The 22964-nt window shown below is 42.0% G+C and overlaps 2 protein-coding genes across 2 annotated transcripts in view; both read left to right on the top strand.

Moving 5' to 3' along the window:
• The window catches only part of lama4 (laminin, alpha 4), a 38513-nt gene extending 34651 nt beyond the window's left edge, over positions 1-3862 (top strand). The window contains exons 36-40 of the mRNA XM_061051265.1: positions 808-967; positions 1426-1553; positions 1663-1756; positions 3044-3163; positions 3237-3862. Of these exons, the coding sequence (XP_060907248.1) occupies positions 808-967; positions 1426-1553; positions 1663-1756; positions 3044-3163; positions 3237-3382 (648 nt within the window). The 3' untranslated portion in view covers positions 3383-3862. The remainder of the gene's footprint in view (positions 1-807; positions 968-1425; positions 1554-1662; positions 1757-3043; positions 3164-3236) is intronic.
• A 1387-nt stretch (positions 3863-5249) lies between these two features.
• tube1 (tubulin, epsilon 1) lies at positions 5250-22583 on the top strand. The gene is made up of 12 exons (XM_061051354.1): positions 5250-5433; positions 5589-5662; positions 8108-8160; positions 8253-8310; positions 8532-8647; positions 10449-10570; positions 12236-12423; positions 13494-13666; positions 15821-15961; positions 18395-18535; positions 19806-19980; positions 20890-22583. Exons 1-12 carry the CDS (start codon positions 5409-5411, stop codon positions 21046-21048), a joined length of 1425 nt encoding a protein of 474 aa, XP_060907337.1. The 5' UTR covers positions 5250-5408; the 3' UTR covers positions 21049-22583.
• Positions 22584-22964: the final 381 nt, after the last annotated feature.

Consider the following 22964-nt stretch of genomic DNA (forward strand, 5'->3'; position numbering starts at 1 on the left):
TTTATAGGGGAGTTCTGTTGTTTATATCTTGGCACTATTGTTACATAATTCAGGCTCTAAATCACAAACAGGAAATGAGATTTCTTCAACTGGCTGCAATTTGATCATTCTGGGAAAATCCACCTGATTTTCTTTAAAGAACTTGTTTTCACTAGTGATGGTCTCAGATTGTTATTCTTAAAGTGTCTCGCAGAATTAAAAAATGGTCCCTACAGAGCGAGACATTTAGTCAAAGAGTAAGGTGTCACATTAAAAAATAACTATTGACAAAACAGTTTTTTTTTACCTGAAGGAGTAAGTCTAGTTTGTCCTTGATAGGTGTGTATGTTTGTGTTACAGTACTAATTTGCTATTTTTAAAGAGAGAGAGCAGCTACTCTGGCTCTGTGAGGTAAAACGACTGATTTGTTAAAGGAGTCTGGTCGCTTTAAAGACCTTCTGTTTTTGCCGTGTAGTCTTTAATGAAATACCTTAACTATCTGTCTATCTCTGCACAGAACCTGTTTGATTTGTTTGAGAAACTTTTGGGCAACAATCTCGGCCTGTAATATATAAAAAATAAACTTATTTAGTGAATGCACCTTGATGGGATGTATTTTCTACTAAGGATTGTGTTGCATAATGTTTCTCAGCATAATCTAATTTGCAGCCGAATGCTCTACTACATTAACCAGCTAAGCATTGACTCTGTCTGTGTAATGTTTGATACTGGAACATTCAACCAGAGGAGGTATTGAACTGTGCCAGAGTCCCTCAGAGTTACACTTTCTTCCATCCTTTACATTCCAACGTTCATATGTGTTTCCAGAGAAACTCTCTGCACAGCTTCAACGGCTGCTTGAAGAACCTTCAGCTTGACGGGCAGTGGCTCTCCTCCAGGGTCGAGACTTTCGGGGTCACTCCATGCTTCGAGGGGCGCTCCGAGGCCGGGACGTACTTCTCAGAGGAAGGAGGCTACGTCGTGTTAGGTATACTTCCTGATTTTTCTTTGGCTTCAGACTTACACTGAGGAATTTGAGGTTTCTCGTCCCAAATGTAACACAATGTACATTTGGCAGGAGCTGCAGCTCTGTGCAAACTGAACATCTGTTACATTACACGGCTCGTTAGATTTCCTCTCTGAGCCCCCTCTCTGCTCTTTCACCATCCCCGAGTGCACGGGGAGAGTTTGGTTGGGGCGAGGGAACATGATACCCTCAGTGCAGCTGTGGTGAAACTCTGTGAAACTGGAAAGAGAGGAGGGTAAGGCCCCAAAAGAACTTGGGAACTCAGCTGCAGCTGCTGGACCAGTCCAGTAATTTCACACGTACACGCACCGCTGAGAATCACGTCTGATTAATGTGTTGAAAAGGTGAGGCCCGGAGCAGATAAGGCACCAGCACTCACTCTATCTACCCCTCTCTCTCTCTCTGCTTCTCTCCCTCAGATGAATCATTCAACCTCAGGCTGAAGTTCCAGTTGGTGATGGAGGTGCGCCCCCGTGTGGCGTCTGGGGTGCTATTGCATGTGCCCACAGCAGAGGTCAATTTCACTTTGTACCTCCATCAAGGAAAGGTTGGTCACTGACATGGCGATGCAGCAGACTTTACACTCTGAGGCCATGTTATGAGGAATGCATCCTCCAATCACAATGTTTAACTAAAACCATCGTGCTTGTTCTCAGGTGGGGATCGTTGTCAAGGACGGGTCTGATGAGCTCAGCACAAACGTGTCCCCCAAACAGGGTCTGTGTGACGGCAACTGGCACAAAATCACCGGTGAGAGTTCAGATTTAACACCCTGAAAGACCGTAAACAGACACATGAAGAGGAAAACACTGAGAGGTTGAAGGGGTCTTTAATGACTAGAATGTATTGGTCATATTTGACGTCTTTTCTGGAGGGTAATCAATTTTTTTTATAACTTTAAAAAAAAGGAGCCTTGAATAAAATTAAAGTGTCATTTGTAAGGTTATGGTATGAAAAGGGTTATTTTTTTTGTCTTTGGGTTATTGTTTTGATATTTATTTTGGGATTACTCTTAACCTTTCCTGCTTCGGCGTTGACAGTGGTCAGAGCACACAGGCGACACTTATTGGGAGTTTTAGCTCTTGACTTCAGGGCTAATCCCCATCACTTTCACCAAGCAGCCTCTAGCAGACAAAGAGAGTACGGCTTCTTTCTTCAGGAGTCGGAGCATTTGTTCTCACACAGAGCTCAAACTGCTCATCCACTTTGCTCTTACAGCGACTGTTAACTCGTTTCTCTGTTCTGTCCCCGGCATAAACAATGTTACTCACACATCGATCAACTGAATATAACACTCACTCACTTCCGTTCTCTCTCTCTTCACTCGCTCCACCACCCAGACACATGCACAGACACAGGTGGATAACGGGTCACATGGGTATGGGATGTTGATGTTGTATTGATTTAATACACCTGTATTCCTATATTGTACTTAACCATTTCATTTTCTTCACAACAAACCTCAAATTAAAACGTTAAGATTTTTATTCGCTGTATTTTTTGTAGCCTTAGTTAAAATATACGAGAATTCCCCTGATAGGTTACCGTGTTCTAACCTCTCTCCATTTTTCAAAAGCATCTCCAATATTGATCCTAGTTTGATCATGTTTCTGCTCGTGGAGCTTATTAGAAACATGCAGAGGCTTTTTAGGTCGGGTACAATCACTTCTATCTGAACCACTTCTCTTATCCGCTTCCATCACTGCAACACCTGTTGACCTGATAACTGCTCTCATATCTGGCAAACTGAGGGGCGTCCAAAACGGCTGTGTGGGTGTGTCTTAAAACCTCCTACCTTCTCTGGTCCAAACAAATCCAGAGCATTCAGGAGCAGAATCTAAAGTTAGAAGGAGGACATACTGACTGCTGCATTGTTGTCAGAGAAGCTTCAACATAGCATGTTTCATTAATCTCTGATCATATAGTAAGATCACTTTATCATTTCAGTCACTACATGTCTTACTGATTGCTCCTTTAATATGTAAAATGAAAAGCTGAGAAAATTAACATATCCATTCCTGTCCTGCATGATCTCAGTGATCCGAGATGCCAATATTATCCAGCTGGTTGTGGACTCTGAAGTCAAGCATGTGATGGGACCCCTGAACCCCAGCGCCTTAGACTTCAAGAAGCCGGTGTTCATCGGTGGAGCTCCAGGTTAGAAATGACCATATTTCTTTACTCTCGTGCCAACAGTTCTTTACGCTCATCTTGTGCTGCTCTTTCTCAGACCTCGTCCTCCCGGAGAGCCTCTCCACCAGGAGGCCCTACGTGGGCTGCATGAGGAACCTGACCATCGACGACAACCAAGTGAGCTTCAGTAAAGCTGTGCTGGTCAGCGGAGCAGTCGGCGTTGGAGCGTGTCCCGCAGCATGACAACGTCCTGATCCCCCAACATAGCACTGACCAAACACATTAAAACAACTCTCTTTGTGCTAAACATAACCATTAAGAGAAGTGGCACTGTTTGTCTGATGTTTGTCCTCTTGTCTTTTATTCTGATTCATTCTTCTTTGTTGTTTTACATGAAAGTGTCGCGTGCAAAAGATATGACCAAATTGTCCAAATTAAAAAGAAACACATAAAGGAAAGAAACTCATAACTGGATAATTCAAATGTGATGAAAGTAAAGGTTATGAACCAGCTGAAGGGGTCTACAGTTTATCGGTTTCTTCCACTTAGAAACATTTTACAGTGAACAATATGAAAGACAGATTCGATCCCTCTACTGGTGCAAGTTATGCTCCACGAGCCAGCTTTATAATCTCAGCATCACAGGTTTTATACAAGACCATGTTCAGAACTGTCTCTTTTTAACTGTTTTATTTCTGATGAATAAAAAGTATTTTACAACCATCTCATTGTTTTTGGTCGTCTCTTAGCCGGATGGCTGGGGGTTCAATCCCCAGCTCCTGAAGCCACCATATAGACTGTAAATATAATTCAGTCATCTGTTACTACAGGGGGCTCCGAAGTATTAACGGCAGCAGCCACCATGCTGGTAATGCTGTCTCAACCTAACTTTCAGTAAACCTGACGACAGGCTGAGAGCTGGAGCTGAGCTAAGCAAGTGTAGCGGTTGTGTAAGCATATAGTATAAGGCCTTTCACAGCCACTCTTGTAGTAATAAGCTCCAACATTGTTAAAATATATAAACAAATAATTGAGCACTTATTTATGAGTACTTTTAGGGGAGCTAAACACTAACTTATCACGGATACAGCATAGTGCAGACTGCCAACGACACGGGCAGCGGGCTGCACAGCTCAAGCCTGCAGGAGCTCCAGCAGAGGGCGCTCGTGTTACACAAAGCATCAGTCCCAGTCAGTCATATCTACAGTCTATGGTCCCAGTGGATACTCATCACAATACCTAAAGAATATGTATTTACATATTACAAAATAGTAAAATAAGAAAAAATTATGGCAAGTGGAATCATTAACAAGCTCAAGTCCATTCCTCTTTTTTTTTCTAGGATTATTTGGAGATGAATTACAATATTTTAGAATATTATAATATACAGTATAGGCTATATAGCCTATAATGTTCTCAAATATATATATATATATATATCAGTTTAGATTTAAAAACATAATTTATGAAATCTTAAAAAAAAAATTTAAACTATTAAAACTGTGAATTTGAGCTCCCTTCACTTTGTTAGAAATAATATGAGATTTATAATAAAATATGTATTCGTATGTGTCACATTGAAATGACCAAAAAAAACCCACACATTTTCCAAAATAAGTTTAAAACAACAAATAATGATAGGCTATGTAAAATAAATCTACAAATATCTTGTGAGTATGTGTATGTAAGTGTAAACATTTCCAGAGTAGACGAATAACAGTCTCAGCGTGGGATTCATAGAAGGTAAAACTGAGGCTAAATCAATATCTTTTGTTTAAATTTAACTCAAAAGGATTTGACTTGATAACACCGATGAATAATTGTAAAAAAAAACCTTTAAACAATAATAATTAGGCCTACTGTGGTAGAGGCGTAGACTGTAAATGTAATGCCTCAAGTTTTTTTTTAAGTTCACAATTTACGTTGATTAAAAAGTTGTCAAGAAATTATTTTATTGTAATTTTACCATACATTTTTTTAGAATTGGCTTTGTTAAGATTCGTTTCCGGAAATAATCTTATGAGAGTCACTCCTGTCCTACAGTCGCTCCTGTCACGCCAGGGGCTGCAGCTCGCTCTCGAGACGCAGCTACACCGTCTCCATGGTGATACGTCATCAAAGCTCGACCAAACAAAGTGAGGGCGCCAGTCTGAAGAAGCGTTCAAAAAGTTTTTCTAAAACTCGTTTTGACGAGTAAATGCGGGAGAGATGAGAAGATTAAATATGATATAGGTCATCTTTATGGGAATATATTTGTGTTCCTACTGCAATGACGCAGTCAGTCGTCGTCCAAGGTGAGTAAAACTACTGAGATAACTGATTAAACAGTAGAGTTAAAAAAAACAATAACAGGAAGTGTTGTGCTTGATTTTGAGATATGTCAGCTATAAATTGTATAATATTTATTTATTCAGTTATGCTGTCTAATGTTTAAATCCGTGTTCTCCAGTGGGACAGTGTGGAAACCAGGTCGGCTGCAGGTTTTGGGATCTTGCTTTACGGGAACATGCCCATGTCAATAAAGTGAGTGTCAAATATTATATTTTATTTTATTGTTTTCAGCACATTTCATACACATGTGAACTCAATGTGCTTTACAGAAGACAGAAGTAAACAAACACAATATAATATCATAACAAAAATATAACAAGTAGGTTTAAAAACACATGAATTCCAAAACACATTTATAAAAGGACCCTGCGCCATCCCATACAACACTGACACACATACAGGTTGATGTGTAAGGTAGACACACACACACACACACACACACACACACACACACACACACACACACACACACACACACACACACACACACCTGTTTCTACTAGAGGGCTAATATAGGACTATGCACCAACTGAATATGAACACACACACTCACAGATGAAGAAAGAAAAGCAATGACGGCTCTTAAAATAAATGTTTCTGCAGGATGTTTGTTCTAAATACACACAACACACTGATATAAAAAGCTGAGTCAAACACATTCAGCTCACCACACATCTGTTTACACTATAACACTGTATGTTTTAAAGCAAGGACTGCAGTACAAGACAATTTGAAATGTCCTTAACGTATACGTTCACTGCATTTTACCATGACTCTCAATTGCTAGTTGAAAAAGTTATAGCTGTTATAAAAGGGGTTTTAATAGAAGCATATTCAAAAAGAACTCTTACTCTTATTCTCAGTCATTAATTAGAACAAGAATAGAAACTATTTATTGTCATTATACAATGAAATTAGAAATGCTTCCCCTTAACGTATCATTTATCTATTTGCTTTTAATGAATGTTTTCAGAAACCAGAAATAAAATCAAACAATTTTTCAGCATATTTTCTTGCTTTGCAGCACATTTCCAGTGCACAGAGCGACCTCCACAGCTACAAACAGCCTGCATTCAATGAAGAAGAGAGGGACGATGTCTGTGTAGAAAATATTTACAGCAGATGATGTACGTACATTACACAGTCAAAAGTAGCTTGCCACAAATGAAGAATATACGTTTATTGCACAGTCAGAAATTAAAATTTTGCAACAGTAAGAAATGTTTTTTCTGCTTTAGAAAAATCTGATTAAGAGAAAAAATATATGTATGCTCTGACGCTCAGGTAGAAAGTGTATGAATAGAAGTAGGTTAAAATTAATAAATATATAATACACAGTGGGCTGCACAGTGGTTCAGTGGTTAGTGCACAAGCCTTACAGTGAGGAGGTTCCTGGTTTGAATCCCCGTCTGACAGCAGTCTCTCTGTGTGGAGTTTACATGTTCTCCTCATGTAGCGTGGGTTCTCTCCGGGTACTCAGTCTTCCTCCCACAGTCCAAAGACATGCTCGTTAGGTTAATTGGTGACTCTTAATTGCTCCTAAATGTGAGTGGCTGGTTGTCTGACTCTATATGTCAGCACTGTGATTGACTGGTGACCAGTTCAGGGTGTAACTCCGCCTCTCACCCAGTGACAGCTGAAATCAGCTCCAGCCCCCTGCGATCGGGAAAAAGCAGTGTAGATAATGGATAGATGGATGATATTATTGCAAAAGGATAAGTAGGTGAATAAGAGAGGAAGGGTGATGCATTGGAGGGTCAGTGCATGTTTGAGTTCAGTGTGGTTGTGGCTCTGGGAAAGAAACTGTCCTTAAAGGCAGGGTTGGTCATTTCCTCCAGATCCACTTTTTAAGATTTTTGATTGAAATTGTCTTTAGGTCCTGACAGAAATTAATAACTCATGTTCTCTGAAAAAGGAACAAAGAAAATCTGTCATCTGTATCAGTTGTAAGCCTGTAAAAACTTCAACCAATGTCTGCCACGAGGTGCCAATCTGATGAACCAATCAGACGCCTCCCTGCTCGTTCTCTACCCCTAACATGCACGAGCCCACACTCAAAGAGCATCACCGATGACGGAGTTTATACTGTGAGTTTACTTACTGCTGAATGAGACATGGATGACGTAGTTTCTACACAATGTAAGAGATGTGCATGTAAGTGAGGGGCGTGGCCTTTTAGGGAGCACAGAGGGGAGGGGGTGTAGACGGAGCACTGAGGGAATGCTACTTTTAAATAATACTAGCTTTCGAAAAAATAAACCATCCCTGCCTTTAAATCGGTTTGTCCGTGTTCTGTTGGACATCTAGCGCCTTTCAGTGGGATACACGTCGAAAAAGATGAAAGTTATTCCTCGGACAGAACTTCATGAATGATCCATCATTTCCATCATCAAGCACAGATTTTTTTAAATCTTTTGCCGTCTCGAGCGTTTTAAAATGATATCTTATGTTGGTTTCTGGAAATAAAGACAAAACATTTTTTTAACTGTAACTTATAATCAAATACAGTTTGATGAAATATATCTCAGGTGCATCCCTGGGAGAAAGTCTCTCACACATTATCAGTTGAAAACAGACTTTTTTTTATGGTCACATCTACAGTAAACTCATCCCTTGTAACACATCTTTGTTTTTCAGAAAGGAGTGTACGATGAGGCCCTCAGTAGTTTTTTCCGAAACGTGGACTCAAGGTAATCTCTTCTGTTTTTAACCACTTATTCCTGTTCCTCCTTAAAATAGTCCCCTTTATGTTGACGATTTTCTATATGCTGGGCTTTTCTAGGAAACGTGACGGGGGATCCTGCTGTGTTGGTGGGAGGATCCAACATCTGAAGGCCAGGGTAAATTCTCGCCTTTACCAGGAAACAGTTTTTCATCTTGTAGGCTTCCCAGGCGTAACACTTCAGAGTCAGGGTCAAGGTCAGGCAGGGAATTCTGTGTCGAAAGCTTTGGCATTCATTGGTTAAGGTTATAAAAAGGATTTATGGAATGAAGACGGGGGGGGGGCAAAGAGCAATGCAATATACGTGCTGGCCTCATAATTGCATATTTGAATCCACAGGCGGTGCTGGTGGACATGGAGGAGGGTGTGGTCAATGAGATCCTACAGGGCCCGTTGAGAGAGGTTTTCGACAGCACGCAGCTCCTCACAGACGTGTCGGGTTCAGGCAACAACTGGTGAGAGACAGACGAACCACAGGACGTCAGCTCTCCAGCTCACATGGCCGGGGGCAACTGTTACAAATCAATATTTTGTGTAGCTGGGCCCTATTAGAACACATGTTGGGGTCCAAATAACTGAAAGGGTTAAGACGTTTTGTAAAGGTCCTATAGACTGCTTCCATAGGACATGCTGTTAGTATATCTATAATGTGATCTTCTGGGGAAACAAGTCAATTTGAAGTACTTTGAAGTCTCAGTGAAGACCCCCCTCATCCTGATGATGGCACCATGCTGCTCTGATAAGTTACAGAACCTACCCTATGGCCCTTAGTCACCATGGCAACTCAAACAGCGTTGCCAGCTTCAACAGACTCAGGATCAGTACATGCAAGCTCCAGGTAGTGACAACGCTGATACTACCTACCCTACCAAACGGCCCCCTCAGCCCCCCCACATCTCAACCCTGTAGACTGATGGGCAGCCAGAGCCAGGACATCACCGGGGTTACCAAGAGGGACCCTCCCCTCTCTGGTGTTTCGTCCGATTATCAATCAATCTTCATTAGTATTAGCAGGTAGAAGACCTTACTCCTTGTTATATCCTCTACAAAGACCCAAACCCTCATGAGCACTAATAATCATTTCAAACCACAAAGTCTAAAAACAGTACAAATAAACTAACCAGACCAGCAGCACCATGTTCTACAAGGTTAACTTACCAGTTCTGTCACTGAGTCTGACAATGTAAAGGATGCTTATGTTTAAAAATGTGATAAAATATAGTGACCTATATCTACAGTTCCTTTCTGTAATGATGTTAGAAACCCTTCAGGCTCAAATATTCTTTCTTTTCAAACACGCGTACACGTAGACAACCTGCTGCGTCGTGAACGTAAATGTTCACATACTTCCTGATGTACAACGCGTGTTACTGGAGGATTCCTCTGGGGGGAGCACCTCATAAAATCAGATGATGTAGAGATGATCTGTCACCAGCTATTTTGGCACGCATGTTTGTTGCTATGCAACGGCAATGACACATCATGTTGCGGGTTTGATCTATTAACTTTTTGCTGTTGTTGTTGTTGCTTTCTGGTGTCTCCGATGTCATTTCTGGCTTCTTCACTATTACAAACTTACACTGTTAGTAGTGCGAACGAATAGCGTTAATTTCTGAGGACGATTGGCGAGGCCGATGTCATGCGTGCGCCTTCACGTAGTGCTTTTAAGAGGAAGTTAAATGACTTGGAGGCGGACACATCTGGATGTAGATGATCTCCCTGATGTGTTTGTGGGCGATGTTAACAAACTAGAAGGAAACTCTTCAGACGCTCCACAAACAGAGGCCGCTGCTCTCAGAGAAGGACTGTAGAAATATAATTCTGTGGACTCCTCTCAGACAGGATCCAAAGAAAGTACTGGAGCACACAAACCGCTGGAGGGACTGCGTCTTCCTGGTTTGGACTCTGAGGAAGGAAGACGCAGTGTGTTGAAACGTTCCTTTGCACCAAAATAAATTTGGCTTCAGTGATTTGCGTGCTCCAGGACTTGCTGCCTGAGAGGAGACCACTGTATTATCTTTTGAACGATCTTCTTGACAAACATTTGCATATTTAAATGAGTTAATTATGTCTGTTAATGTCTAATAGGGTCTTTTTTTGTATTTGTATGTGTGTGTGATACTCTGCCAGGACACTCTTGACCAAGAGATTTTTAATCTTAATGAGTTTCTCTCCTGGTTAATTAATGTTTAAATAAATGAAGATGAATCAATACATGTAGCTCAGAATATGAACGACGTGCTGCTTGTTCTTCAGGGCCGTTGGACACATGACGTACGGCTCAGCCTACAGGGAGCAGATCGTCGACAAGCTGAGGAAGGCAGCAGAACACTGTGACTGTCTGCAGTGCTTCTTTCTCATCCACTCCATGGGAGGAGGTAAGCCGCATATTTGTTGACCTTGTTCATATGCTGTGTTCAATTGCCTGTAGGAAGACGATAATTCCATGTCGGTTTTTCTGACATCCAATCTGAGTTAATAATTAACGAACAGGTCATTCTGCTTACCTGTTAGTGTTTGCCCTATAGTTTCTGATTTGAAATTCCGACTTGAATAGCTGCTGCATTGAACTTTACCGAGTCAGAGGTCGTTTTTTTCCCCGAGTTCTGAGTACAATGGAACGCAGCATATCTGACAGCCCAAATCAGATTTTTGTGGCACAGCTAGACTGTATCCAGCTGGATCTCATAGAGTCTGGATAAAAGTGTGTGTGATGTAAATCTGCAGCTCAGTTCACAGGTACACGTAGAGATCAGATCTTACAGTGTCATCTCAGTCTGGATGCTGTGGACACTGGAGAGAAAATTCAAACTGATCACTCACAAAACAACAAATTAAAGGTACACAATGATAGAAGCAAACATCGGTATCAGCCAATAAGGGTTTTAAAGTAAAATAATGGGAGCGTCTCTAAATAAACATGTTTGCAGACATAAATAAGAAGCAGAGACACATTGAATTAGGACAGTGCACATTAAACAACATGTTCAATACACAACGATGTAAATATACCGGAATTAGCACAAAAGCTTAACTTCATCCGTAGTCCTCAGACAGGTACTGACAATAACGTAAATCCAATTTACAGTCTTCTGGACAGCTCACAGAAGAACTCACCGAAAGTTTGACAAACAGAATGGACACATCAGTCACATAAGAAATAACAGACACACTGACGATGAGCTCATTCAAAACGCAGGATGATCCAGAAGCTCCCGAGAACGGACACCATGAAGTGGAGGACACATATTATATGTTTGTTTTTACCAATGTGAGTTTTCTTTGAAAGGTGAAGTAGTCGTCTCAATCCCTGACATGTGCTGGTCATTTAACAGACGCCACCTTCTGACTAACTTCAGTTCTAAAGGTTTATCTTTTGGGCTTTTCATTCCTTTATTTTAGAGACAGGACAGCAGATAATGTCAGAAATCAGGGAGAGAGAGAGTGGATTCAAACCTGGGGCATGCGCACTAACCGCTTGTCCACGGGCGACCCAGACTACCTTCAGTTCTACACCTCTGTACATTACAGTGTCCTCTAGTTTGTTCTCTGCTATTTATCCTGTTGTTAGCTTTTTTACGGATAAAATAATGTAAAGGTGAAGGGGGAGCCCATTCAAACTTTAAAAAAAACAAACATCCAGTAAGGTTTAAAATCTTATTCTAACTAATGATATTGCAGTAGTGTAAATGATGAGATCTGGTGTCCAAAATGTTGACTTGATGTGTTTTAACGAGCTCACTGTTGTATGTGACCAAGATGTAAAATGTTATGTGAGAAGTGACAAAGATTTCTTTGTGTGCATGTTAGATTTTGCCTGCTGTGAAGTCAGAGAAGGTCGAATATGACGGACATCTTCCAGGTTGAACTTAATAACATTTGAGATTTTAAGTTCATCGAATTCCTTTCACTTTATACTCTCAACCAGCAGGGGGCAGCATTCACCTTGAAAAGTGAAATTTGAAAAACCGTTTAAAAAAACACCAATGTAAGTTTGTGTCATTTCCACAACAGAAAGTGAATCCATTGTTTTTGAATGTTAGGAACGGGCTCGGGCCTGGGTACGAGAGTGCTGGGTCTGCTGGAGGAGGAGTTCCCCGAGGTGTGTCGGATCGTCACCTCCATCTATCCATCTGCAGAGGATGATGTCATCACGTCTCCGTACAACAGCATCCTGGCCATGAGGGAGCTGACGGAGCACGCTGACTGTGTGCTTCCTGTTGAAAACCAGGTCTGTGCAGGTTTAATGTTCCCTCTCTCTGCAAACGAACCTGCTGAGTGCACAGACTGAGATCACAGCTAAGTTTGTGATCTATAAACATGACTGTTAAAAGTGATGTTCATCGATCAAGCTTTTGATGAATAATGTCGTAGAGTGTTGACTGACATGAGCATTATGACATCTATCTATCGTGTGGGTCCTGTAAACATATAAACACTGAAGATACACTCGTTTGTAATGATGTGTTGCCGCTGCAGGACGACTGCATGAACGTTTATTTTCTCCGCCCTGAATCTGGCTAATGATCCAGCGCTGAAGACCTTTGATCAGCCCGCTCGTTTGTATGCATTTTCATTCATGATGAACTTTGCATTGACCGTGTAAGGTTGAATGTGGGCGTGTAGAGGGCGGTGTATGGAGCTGATCCTCGGGCGCAAATTTTCAGGTGCGCTGTGATTTAAAAAGGGGACATCACTTGCAGCTGTGCGTATGCCTGTTTTACAAATATGAGTAATTTTTACCGTACACCATCTTCAGGTTTTTGTTGTACGTTAGTGTTGTGGTATTCAAAATCAGTCTTGGTCTCAATACTTCTGTCGAAACCACTTTTTGAAGGTCTCAGTCTGGTCTCGGAATCTAAATCATTTTTACGCAGCCTTGTCTCGTTTTCAGACCAGGCGCCCTCCAGATTTTAAATCAAGACCACCACTGATAGTCTATATATATATCACTGTGATTAGAAGGAAAAAGCCTCTTTCTAAAAGAACAAAAAACTTCATAATAACTTCATCATGATTAGATTTCAACCTTCCCTGTGTCACGCTCTAAGTGAGTGACACGCCCCCTGTGAACAAGATGATGATTTTTCATTTATATTTACGGTCTTGGTCTTGACTCGACCTTGATCCCTGAATATCTTAGTCTTGTCTTGGAGCACTCTGGACTCGGGTATGTCTTAGTCTTGGTTAGTGTGGTCTTGACTTGTGTACGTACACTCTTAGTATGGATCCTACGCTCTGTTTTATAAAAGAGACCCCAGATTTAATAGTTCCCTCCCTCTCTCTCTTCTCCTCCTGCAGTCGTTGGTCGACATTGTGAACAAGATAAAACAAATGTCTCACGTTGGAAAGCCGGGCTCTGTGATCAAGTCGGACAGCTCAGTCATCTCAGGGCAGGGGGGGCTCAGCGGGGCAGAGAAGCCCTTTGACGCCATGAACAACATTGTGGCTAACCTGTTGCTCAACATCACCAGGTAAAGTATCTCAGGTCTGACCCATGTGGGACTTTTGGGGCTGATAACAATAACGATATTGGGGGGAGAAAAAATCTGAAACAGATAAATCAGCCGATATCTTTCTTAGATCTATCTTCGATCTGTAGCGATAGATAGATATACACATTTATTGTGATGATCCCTCAAATGCAGTTATCAAACACTTGTGGAAAAGATATTTAAAGAAGACAAGATGGTCACTCAACTGGAAAGTAACTGCTCATGTACATGCATCATCGCCTGACATCACCTGAGAGTGATAATGCTTGTTGTAATCCATATAGCTCCCTCTGCTGGTGACAGAGAACTGCTAGTGTAATACACTGAAACTCAAATTAAATGCTGTTTGACTGATGAATAAATCGAGTAATATTGGCGCATATCTGAGATAAGATTAACCGATACCGATAGTCACTGAACAGATAATATCAGACGATAATATCGGCTGGTTGATCGAATCAGTCGGGCTCTAACAGTATCACTGTTAAACATGCTTCGATGGTTTAAGTCCTATTGTTTTTTTTGACTCTTGATTCTACATCTTTTCATCAAAGACTTCCAACCTCCAACTTAATAAATTTTTAATGAAGGCACTTAAACTGAATATTTATAATACCACATAATATACAATACTAATATAATACTACATAATATACAATGAGCTCAGTTCTTTCTCATCCAAAGTTTCCGTCAGACCGAACTCTGTCAGTCAGGTTTATCATCATGAGCTGCTTTATCAGCGGAGAAGCTAGCCTCGGTAAATAAATCAGCTCACCTCGTCCGACCTCATAGGAAGACTGGAGGACTGAGAGGGCAGCTGGTGTATTTCAGGGAGGATTTCATCGCTGCCAGCGAGACGCCACAGCTCGACTGTAAATTTAGCTTGACTTTTTTTGAGCTGAGGACCAGGTTAACCAATCAGCACAGGCCTTATAGCCATCCAGGCAACTTTAATGATAGAGGAAACATGCTGTAATAAAAAACTGTCACTCACAGTGAGGAACTGATCATGTAGAGTCTGTGAATGTGTTGCAAAGGGGGGAGGGTCTTTTACTGTAAAATCAGTACTTCATAAGTTTCACTTACACTGCAGAAACTCAAATCTTAGGAAGTGTGTTTATCTCATTTCCAGACAGATATCTCATAATACGTTTTATTAGTCATATTTACCTGACTACTCCAGATCAACATTTTATTTTGAGATATTACAAGCACAAAAAATGAAACGCTCGTAATATGTTAAATCTGCTAATAAGCTAAAATATTCATTTAGTTTATTGATATGAGACGTTAGATCTTATTTTAAGGAGCTTATAGGAGTGATATGCAACACTGACACCTAGTGTTTAAAACAGGTACTGCAGTCAAAATTCAAAACATTAAAGAGAGCTGTCTCCCCCGCCCCCTCCTCTCTAGAGTCGATGCTCACGCAGGTCACCATGTGGTGTACACTGAAGCTTCAGTGTTTATCCAGCTCTGCATGGGTCTGTAAACCTTTCTGTGTTCTAACCTCTCTCCATTTTTCAAAAGCATCTCCAATATTGATCCTAGTTTGAGCACGTTTCTGCTCGTGGAGCTTATTAGAAACATGCAGAGGCTTTTTAGGTCAGGTACAATCACTTCTATCTGAACCACTTCTCTTGAACACTTCCATCACTGCAACACCTGTTGACCTGATAACTGCTCTCATATCTGACAAACCAAGGGGCGTCCAAAACGGCCATGTAGGGGTGCCTTAAAACCTCCTACCTTCTCTGGTCCAAACAAATCCAGAGCATTCAGGACCAGAATCTAAAGTTAGAAGGAGGACATACTGGCTGCTGCATTGTTGTCAGAGAAGCCAGCACTTCAACATAGCATGTTTCATTAATGTCTGATCATATAGTAAGATACCTTTATCATTTCATTCAGTAGATATCTTATTGATTCGACCTTTTAATAATTACATTTGACTCATTAAAACAATCTAGGCCTTATTTTTCGCTTGTAATAACTTAATATAAGATTTGTATTTGGACTTGTGGTGTAAATGTGGCTTAAGAACGACACTTTGATTACTGCGCTAAGATTTGAGTTTTTGCAGTGCGCCTCTTCAGTTCTCTTATGTGTCACTCTAACTTCCCTGTGTCTCAGCTCAGCTCGCTTTGAGGGATCACTCAACATGGATCTGAATGAGATCGCCATGAACCTGGTCCCGTTTCCTCGTCTACACTATCTGTTACCGAGCCTCACGCCTCTCTACACGCTGGCAGACGTCAGCGTCCCCCCCAGAAGGTGACTGCGCTCTCACTGTCACTGCAGCTATTTTTTTCTCTCACAGTTGTTTGGTGTCCCGCAGAGCTCCGAGTAGTGAGCTCACGTGAACTCCATCATCCCCTCAACACGGGTGTCATGTTGACATTAGTGATGAATGAGAGGGGATCCCCCCATCAATGACCTCACTGGTTAGAGGGTGGGAAAAAAACAAAACATGTGCACTGGTTCTTAAAGGTGCAGTCAGTTCAAATGTTTGTTGCAGTTTGTAAACGCAACATTCAAACTGTTGCCCCTCCTCCTGGGCTCATCGGCACCAGAAGCTCACACTCACTCCAAGACTTTAGTATGTACGTTTACTGCTTGTACCTACACTGCAAGCGACGACACGTTAGCACAAGCTAACCACAGGTGTTTGTCACCTGCCTGTCCAACAGAAAGCAGACCAACACTGCATCAACCAAAACAAAACAAAACATGAAGATCCAGTGACAGGACAGAGTCTCTGCAGACAGTCACCACCACACATGTATGGATAAGTGATGATTGATCGTTACATTAGTATATAGTCTGTAAGCTGCTGACTCTACCTTTAAAGTCTCACTGACAACAAGACATTCATGTTTTACAATCAGCCGGACAGATAAAAACTTAAATAAATCAAATCAAATCTGTCAAATTTAATAGAATTGTGATTAGAAATCTGAGAATATCATGAAGATGGATCCCTTCAGAGTCAGACCTTTATGTCAGGATGTTAAAAATACATTTTCTACTTGGTCTCTTCAAAGCCCCTAGACTCCAGAGACTGTAAACATTATCTAACCCTACAGGACAAATGATTTACTGCTCTCTCACTGTCTCAGGCAGGTTTAGTTTATGAGCTTACACATTTGAACAAATATGATCCAGGTGAGGCAGCGGTAGATTAACAACATTTGTGAGCTACAATGAAAACAGTGACTTCAAAGACACAAATGTAACGCTGGTTTCTACTTTCAAAGAAAAATGATCATTATTAGGGCTGTCAGCATAACTAGTTACTCATAATCAGTTAAGGTCTGAAATGAATGCAGTACATTTTCTTTAATCCTGATTAATCTCATGTTATTTTGTCCCTTTAGGCTCACCGTAGATAGTCGTCCTCAGTGTCGCTGTATTCTTGTCAGTGATGGATTACGGCGATGTCATTTATAGACATGCTGCAGCTTCAACTCTGAAGCCTCTGGACGCCGTCTATCACTCCGCCCTCAAGTTTATAACAGCTGATCTATTTGACACTCATCACTGTGATCTGTATGAGAGGGTCGGTCAGCCTTCTCTTGAAGAGAGGCGTAGCAAACACTGGTTTTTATATATCTTTAAGGCTCTTATTGGAAAACTTCTACCTTACATCACAGACCTGTTGGAGTGGAATTCAGGCGCCTACATGACCCGTTGTTCTGATTGGCCCGTTCTTAAAGTCCCTCGAGCTTTTACTGAACTCGGTAAATCTGCATTTTCTTTTGATGCCCCAAACTCGTGGAACGCCCTCCAGCAAACTCTAAAGATCAGAGTTCTTCCCTCTCTTCCAGAGTTCAGGAATTTGATTTTGAGCCACTTTGTTTCAAATTGTAACTGTTTTAATTGATCTCAGTGGTTTTTGTCACTGATTCTGAGTGTATGTTGTGTTTGACTTTGCTTGTAATCTCGACGGCGTTGGAAATGAGGGAAACCTCAGTGTCCTTTCAAGAATAAATAAAGGTTTGTAATTTTGGATTTCCAATTCACATGATAACAACAAATGTGATTAATTTAGAAAGTAACAGCCCTAATTATGAACTTAGTAAAAAGGTCTAACTCTGTGAGGATTCTTTTATTTTGCTGCTGTTACAGCATGCTTCTCTGCTGAATGACTGAATCCTCCTCAAGAATGTGCACTCATTGGTCCTTAGCCCCTTAAGACCCCCAAATGGAAAAAAGTCAGTCCCAACTTTAATATGAACCAGAATTCATGGAGCTGCAGGCTTCTGACAGGAAAACAGCATTTGATCCGCCAACCACCTCCTCCCTCCTCCCTCCTCCTCCCTAAATCCAGCTGCCATGAAAGTATCCTGTGTTTGAACCGTAGAGACCTCGTCTTCTCCAGAGGAGCTGCTTATTGGTTTAAAAAGAGTGGTGGTCTCACTGGGCAAACTCTCAGCATGAATATCTGTAAGTGTTTGAATGCAAAGCAGGGTGTTGCTTAAGGATGTCTTGCCTGCTCAGCAGAACGTGTAGAGTAAATAAAGGTACAAAACACTTCTTTCTTATACATGTTGACCCCTGAATACACAACCAGCCAGTCCTACTCGAGGGTCCTGAATCCCTTCAAGACCCTTCAAGATTAATAATGTAGACTTTATACTCTGATGGAGCCTCAACTAGGACTGTCATTTTCTTTTCTTATAACATGTCTCTTAATTCCCTGTCTAGACTTGATCAGATGTTTAGCGACGCCGTCAGTAAAGACCACCAGCTGATCCGGGCCGACCCGAAGCACAGCCTCTACCTGGCCTGCGCCCTCATGGTGAGGGGCAACGTGCAGGTGTCTGACCTCCGCAGGAACATTGAGAGGTAAGCACCATCCTCCGTCTCCATCTGCATCAAAACATCCCACACAACTCAGTAAACCCCCTAACCTCCTGACAGGGGCCCAGAGATGACCTTCACTCTCTGCCTCCCAAATAAGTACCCCCATTTAGCCCTGACGGCAGTGATTCATGACTGGTCCATTCAGCATCCTGCAGACCTTGTTTTTTCTGTGGCGCGTAGTGGAGGGGAAAGTGAGACAGACGCTGCTGTGAGCGCACATATTTGGACGTGACCATGGTGTAAAGGAGGGAAAGAAGGGGGGGAGGAAAGGACAGAAATATTAGCCGCCAAAAGTTTCTTTAGGGCACACTTCTTCACTGGAGCCATAGTGCAACATGTGTGCAACAGAAAAAGTTAACAGGATGTTTGTTATATTTGTGTAACATTAAAGAGCTGCTAATCGAAAGAAAGATGAACTCAGTATTTTTAAAGCATAAAAGCAGAATGAAGGTGGTTCAAAAATGCTTCTCTTCTGGGGCGCTGGTGGCGCTGTGGTTAGTGCGTGCGCCCCATATATGGAGGCTGTAGTCTTCCAAGCGGGCTGCCCAGGTTCAAATCCAGCGACTCCTTTTCCCGCATGTCATTCCCCACTCTCTCTCTCCCTGATTTCCATCTCTATCCACTGTCCTATCTCTACAATAAAGGAACAAAAGCCTTTTCTCTAAAGCCGGACGTATCCTGTACGATTGTATGAAAATCGTGGTGGAATGTCATCTCACACCTTACGACTGGAAGGTTTAGATCGCACGACCAGAGCTCACCATTAATGTGCGTATCTGCGTTTCTGCCATGATCTGAGGGGGGAGACAGTTTAAACAGGCATGTATGCTGTTGCCATGGTGTTTTCCTGCTGCCAGTCAGTTTGTGCAAAAAAAAGTTCGAGTCTCAGCTCTCACTTTGGGAGTGTTTGCACTCGTACAACCAAAACCTCAAACATGCCGGTCAGGAGCAGTTGATCGGGAGTGATCGTGCCTCAGTGTTCATGGCACGACTAATGGTGAGCGATGACTTCAGAGTTAGTCCCACAACTCTAGAAAAGAAAATGTCATGTTGAAATCTTGAAGTCATTCCTCTTCTTGTACAGTCATCCATGTTTTCTACAAAATGTGTCAAAGTCACAAGACTGCAGTTATAAAAAATAGTGGTGTTACCGTTTCAGTTTTGAATGATTCTGATAAATTTGTATCATTCTTTAAAGGTAAAGTTTTCCTCTTTGGGGCCCCATTAACCATCACTTATGTCCCGTCTCCAGACTGAAGCCTTCGCTGCCCTTCGTCTCGTGGAACCAGGAGGGCTGGAAGACGGGCCTGTGTTCGGTCCCTCCTGTGGGTCACTCCCACTCGCTGTTAGCTCTCGCCAACAACACCTGTGTGAAGCCCACGTTCATCGAGCTGAGGGAGCGCTTCACCAAGCTCTACAGAAAGAAGGTGCTCTTAAGTCATTCAAGGTTTAGGACTCTCCTTCAGAAAGAGTTAATTTAAAAAACATCTGATTTTCATGTGTGAGTGTCAAGAGTCCAGAAGAATGACGTGTGACTGAACAAAGCATGCAACCTCCTGTGTTGAAAAATGAAGCTCATGCTGAAGTGCAGTTCCTCGAGTGTCCACTAGAGGCTGGCTGCAGAAGCACAGGAAGTCACATACACACCCATTCAAAAAAGCCAGTAAATTAACGAGTTTACAGCCTGGTTCACAACATGAAACAGGTCTGATTAGTTATTGTCCTCATGAGCACACACTGTTTTCATAACTCATCTGTTTTGATATTTTGAACTATACATGTAATATATATCCACAGCTTTTGGAGTGCTCTTTAAAAAACTGGTACTCAACTGGTGGGTCAGGACCCAAAAGTGGGCCGAGGAGTCATTTTCAGTGGGTCGCAAAAGTGTGCCTAGAAAAAAAAAAATTGGGTCATAAAGTTTATAATGAGCTTTTAAAACATGCTTGTGTACCGTCTTGTTCCAAAAAACACAAATGTAATTGGTTGAAAAATATTATCATAAAGGATCACATCTTTCCCCGCAGGCTGAGAGCTGGACTACTCTGTGGCTAGTAGGAATGCAACCCTGACAAAGTGAAAACAGACTTTAGAGCTACACAGCTGCACATGAACTGCATGCTGTCGACTTGGCTGAGTTCATAAGAAATTGTCACGCAAGAAGACAGTTCAAACATTTTTTCTCTCTGCTTCTTATTTCCCGGTGTGACTTGTATTCTGAACTTTTTTTCATTCCAACAGTAATATTTCTTATTACCAGCTGTGTGTGTTCTTTCTTGTGTTTGTTTTCCCTCTTAAAGCCTGACATCATATTGTTGTCCTTCTGCTCTTTGAAGGCTCACCTACACCACTACCTGCACGTTGACGGGATGGAGCAGGAGTTCTTCTCAGAGGCCGTCAGCTCCCTCGACTCACTGATCGAAGAATACAATCAGCTGGACGCCACCAAGGGGAGACTCGTGCCCGATGCACCCAGACTCGACATCGCCAGATGAAGGTCGCTCTGATGTTAACGTGCGTGTGTGTTTGTGTGTGTGTTTGTGTGTTCTCTGTCTGCTTACAATGCGATGATCATTGTTTTTTAAAGAATGACACAACACAACCAAAATGTTTGTACATACCTTTATAATTTATATCTCGTTACTGTCTAATTTATGACCTGATTCAACATTTTCAGGAACAACATGTCACATTACAAGAGTTTCACTCAATATGTTTTAGAACCTGATATAACATGTAGGTGACCATTAGGAGGTTTTGGTCATGAATTACCGTAAAATCTGGTGTATTAGACTCACTTTTACATCTGAACAACGGGCTGCACCTTATATCCCTGTGCCACTAATACACCTGTACAAAATACTCAGACATGCAACGTCATGCCTGCATGTGCAGCCGTCACCCAGTGCTGAACACAGATCAGTCTGAAGGAGCCATGTTAACAACTTTTCTCCCTCATGAGGTCATTATTGTGCTTTTAAAAAGAAGGCTGGTATACGGTGAAGTAAATCAACCTTGTGGAGCGCTGGCTTGATTGAAAAGACTCCTCAATTAAAGACAACAAGTGACCAGCGGAGGTGGGAAGGGGCTGTTGGTCCCGGGCTGTTGGTCCCGGGCTGTGGCTCCGTACTCCTCAAGTATCAGCACTACCGTGAGGCTGAGAGCTGAGCTTGTGTCCTGCTGTAGCCGTCAGGATTGTAAACTCCACATGGTGAAAACAGATGGTGCTACAAGAGCTGCACAGAAACTGCACGTTGTCAACTTTGCTGAACACAGTGAAAAGTGTCACGCACGAGGACAGTTTAAACCTTTACCCCCTCAGGGTGACCCTCAGACAAGGCTGCGTCTTAGGGCGCACTCACACAAGGCAATCTGTATCGTTCCCAAGCACGCTTCAACCCTAAAGTCCAGTTTGTTTGACTACTGTGAGTTCTCCATACCATGGTCAATCACGGTACACTTCCTTAGTTCTGGCAACGTTGGAAGAGGTGTTCTTCGGCATGGTACAGTTCATACACGAGCAGAAGCACAGGTACACAACGTGGAGATTAAGTATAATCTGCCCCCGCCTCCATTATCGAGAAATAGTGTGCTCTGGCTGTATCTGATCAAAATAAGCCACAAAGTCTGTAAAGTTTCATGTTCTCTGTGTTGTTTTCTGATGTGCGGACGGGGACTCCACCGAGCGTCCCTTTTATTTATTCTTTCTTCAGCCTGTCTTGTAAACTAAGCATGCTTCATGATCACATAAAGCCATGCATGTGTTGAATTGCAACGTTATGTACAAGAGATAACCGTGCTCAGGCCCTGGTTAGTCCTGGAATAGGGAGGGGGGCATGGTGCTTGAGTACAGTACGGGCACCTTTGCCTCGTGTGAGTTTGCGCTTATATTCCAGTGCGACTTACATCCAGATTTTACGGTACATCTGCCATTTCCACTAATGCACTGGCCACATGACTTAACGTTATTGCACGATCATGTCCTTAGAAAAGAGTTCATTAAAAAGAAAAGCTTCAAACTTTCATGAAATATCTTGCCGCCTTTCTTTCTTATTGAATGAGGTTTTGTAGTTTCAGTTCGAGTCTTGTGGTTTCTTGAGGCACGTCACCAACACTGAGGAGAACTTTAAAGGTCTCATATTATCCTCCATTACTTTAAATAAGTCTCAGAGCTCCTCAAAACATGTGTGAAGTTTCTTGTTCTAAATCCACTCTGATCCTGTATTTGATCATGCCTATAAACCCCTCTATTTCAGCCCTGCTCAGAACAGGCTGTTTCTGTGTCTGTACCTTTAAATATGTAAATGAGCTGTGGTTGACCACGCCCCCTCTCTGGAAGGGCTTGGGTGTCTCGGTCTTTCTCGCTCCTATTGTTTACAGTGAGAAGGCAGACTCAGAGGGCAGAACAAAC

This window comes from Labrus mixtus, chromosome 12, assembly GCF_963584025.1.
Source record: "Labrus mixtus chromosome 12, fLabMix1.1, whole genome shotgun sequence".
NCBI lineage: Eukaryota > Metazoa > Chordata > Actinopteri > Labriformes > Labridae > Labrus > Labrus mixtus.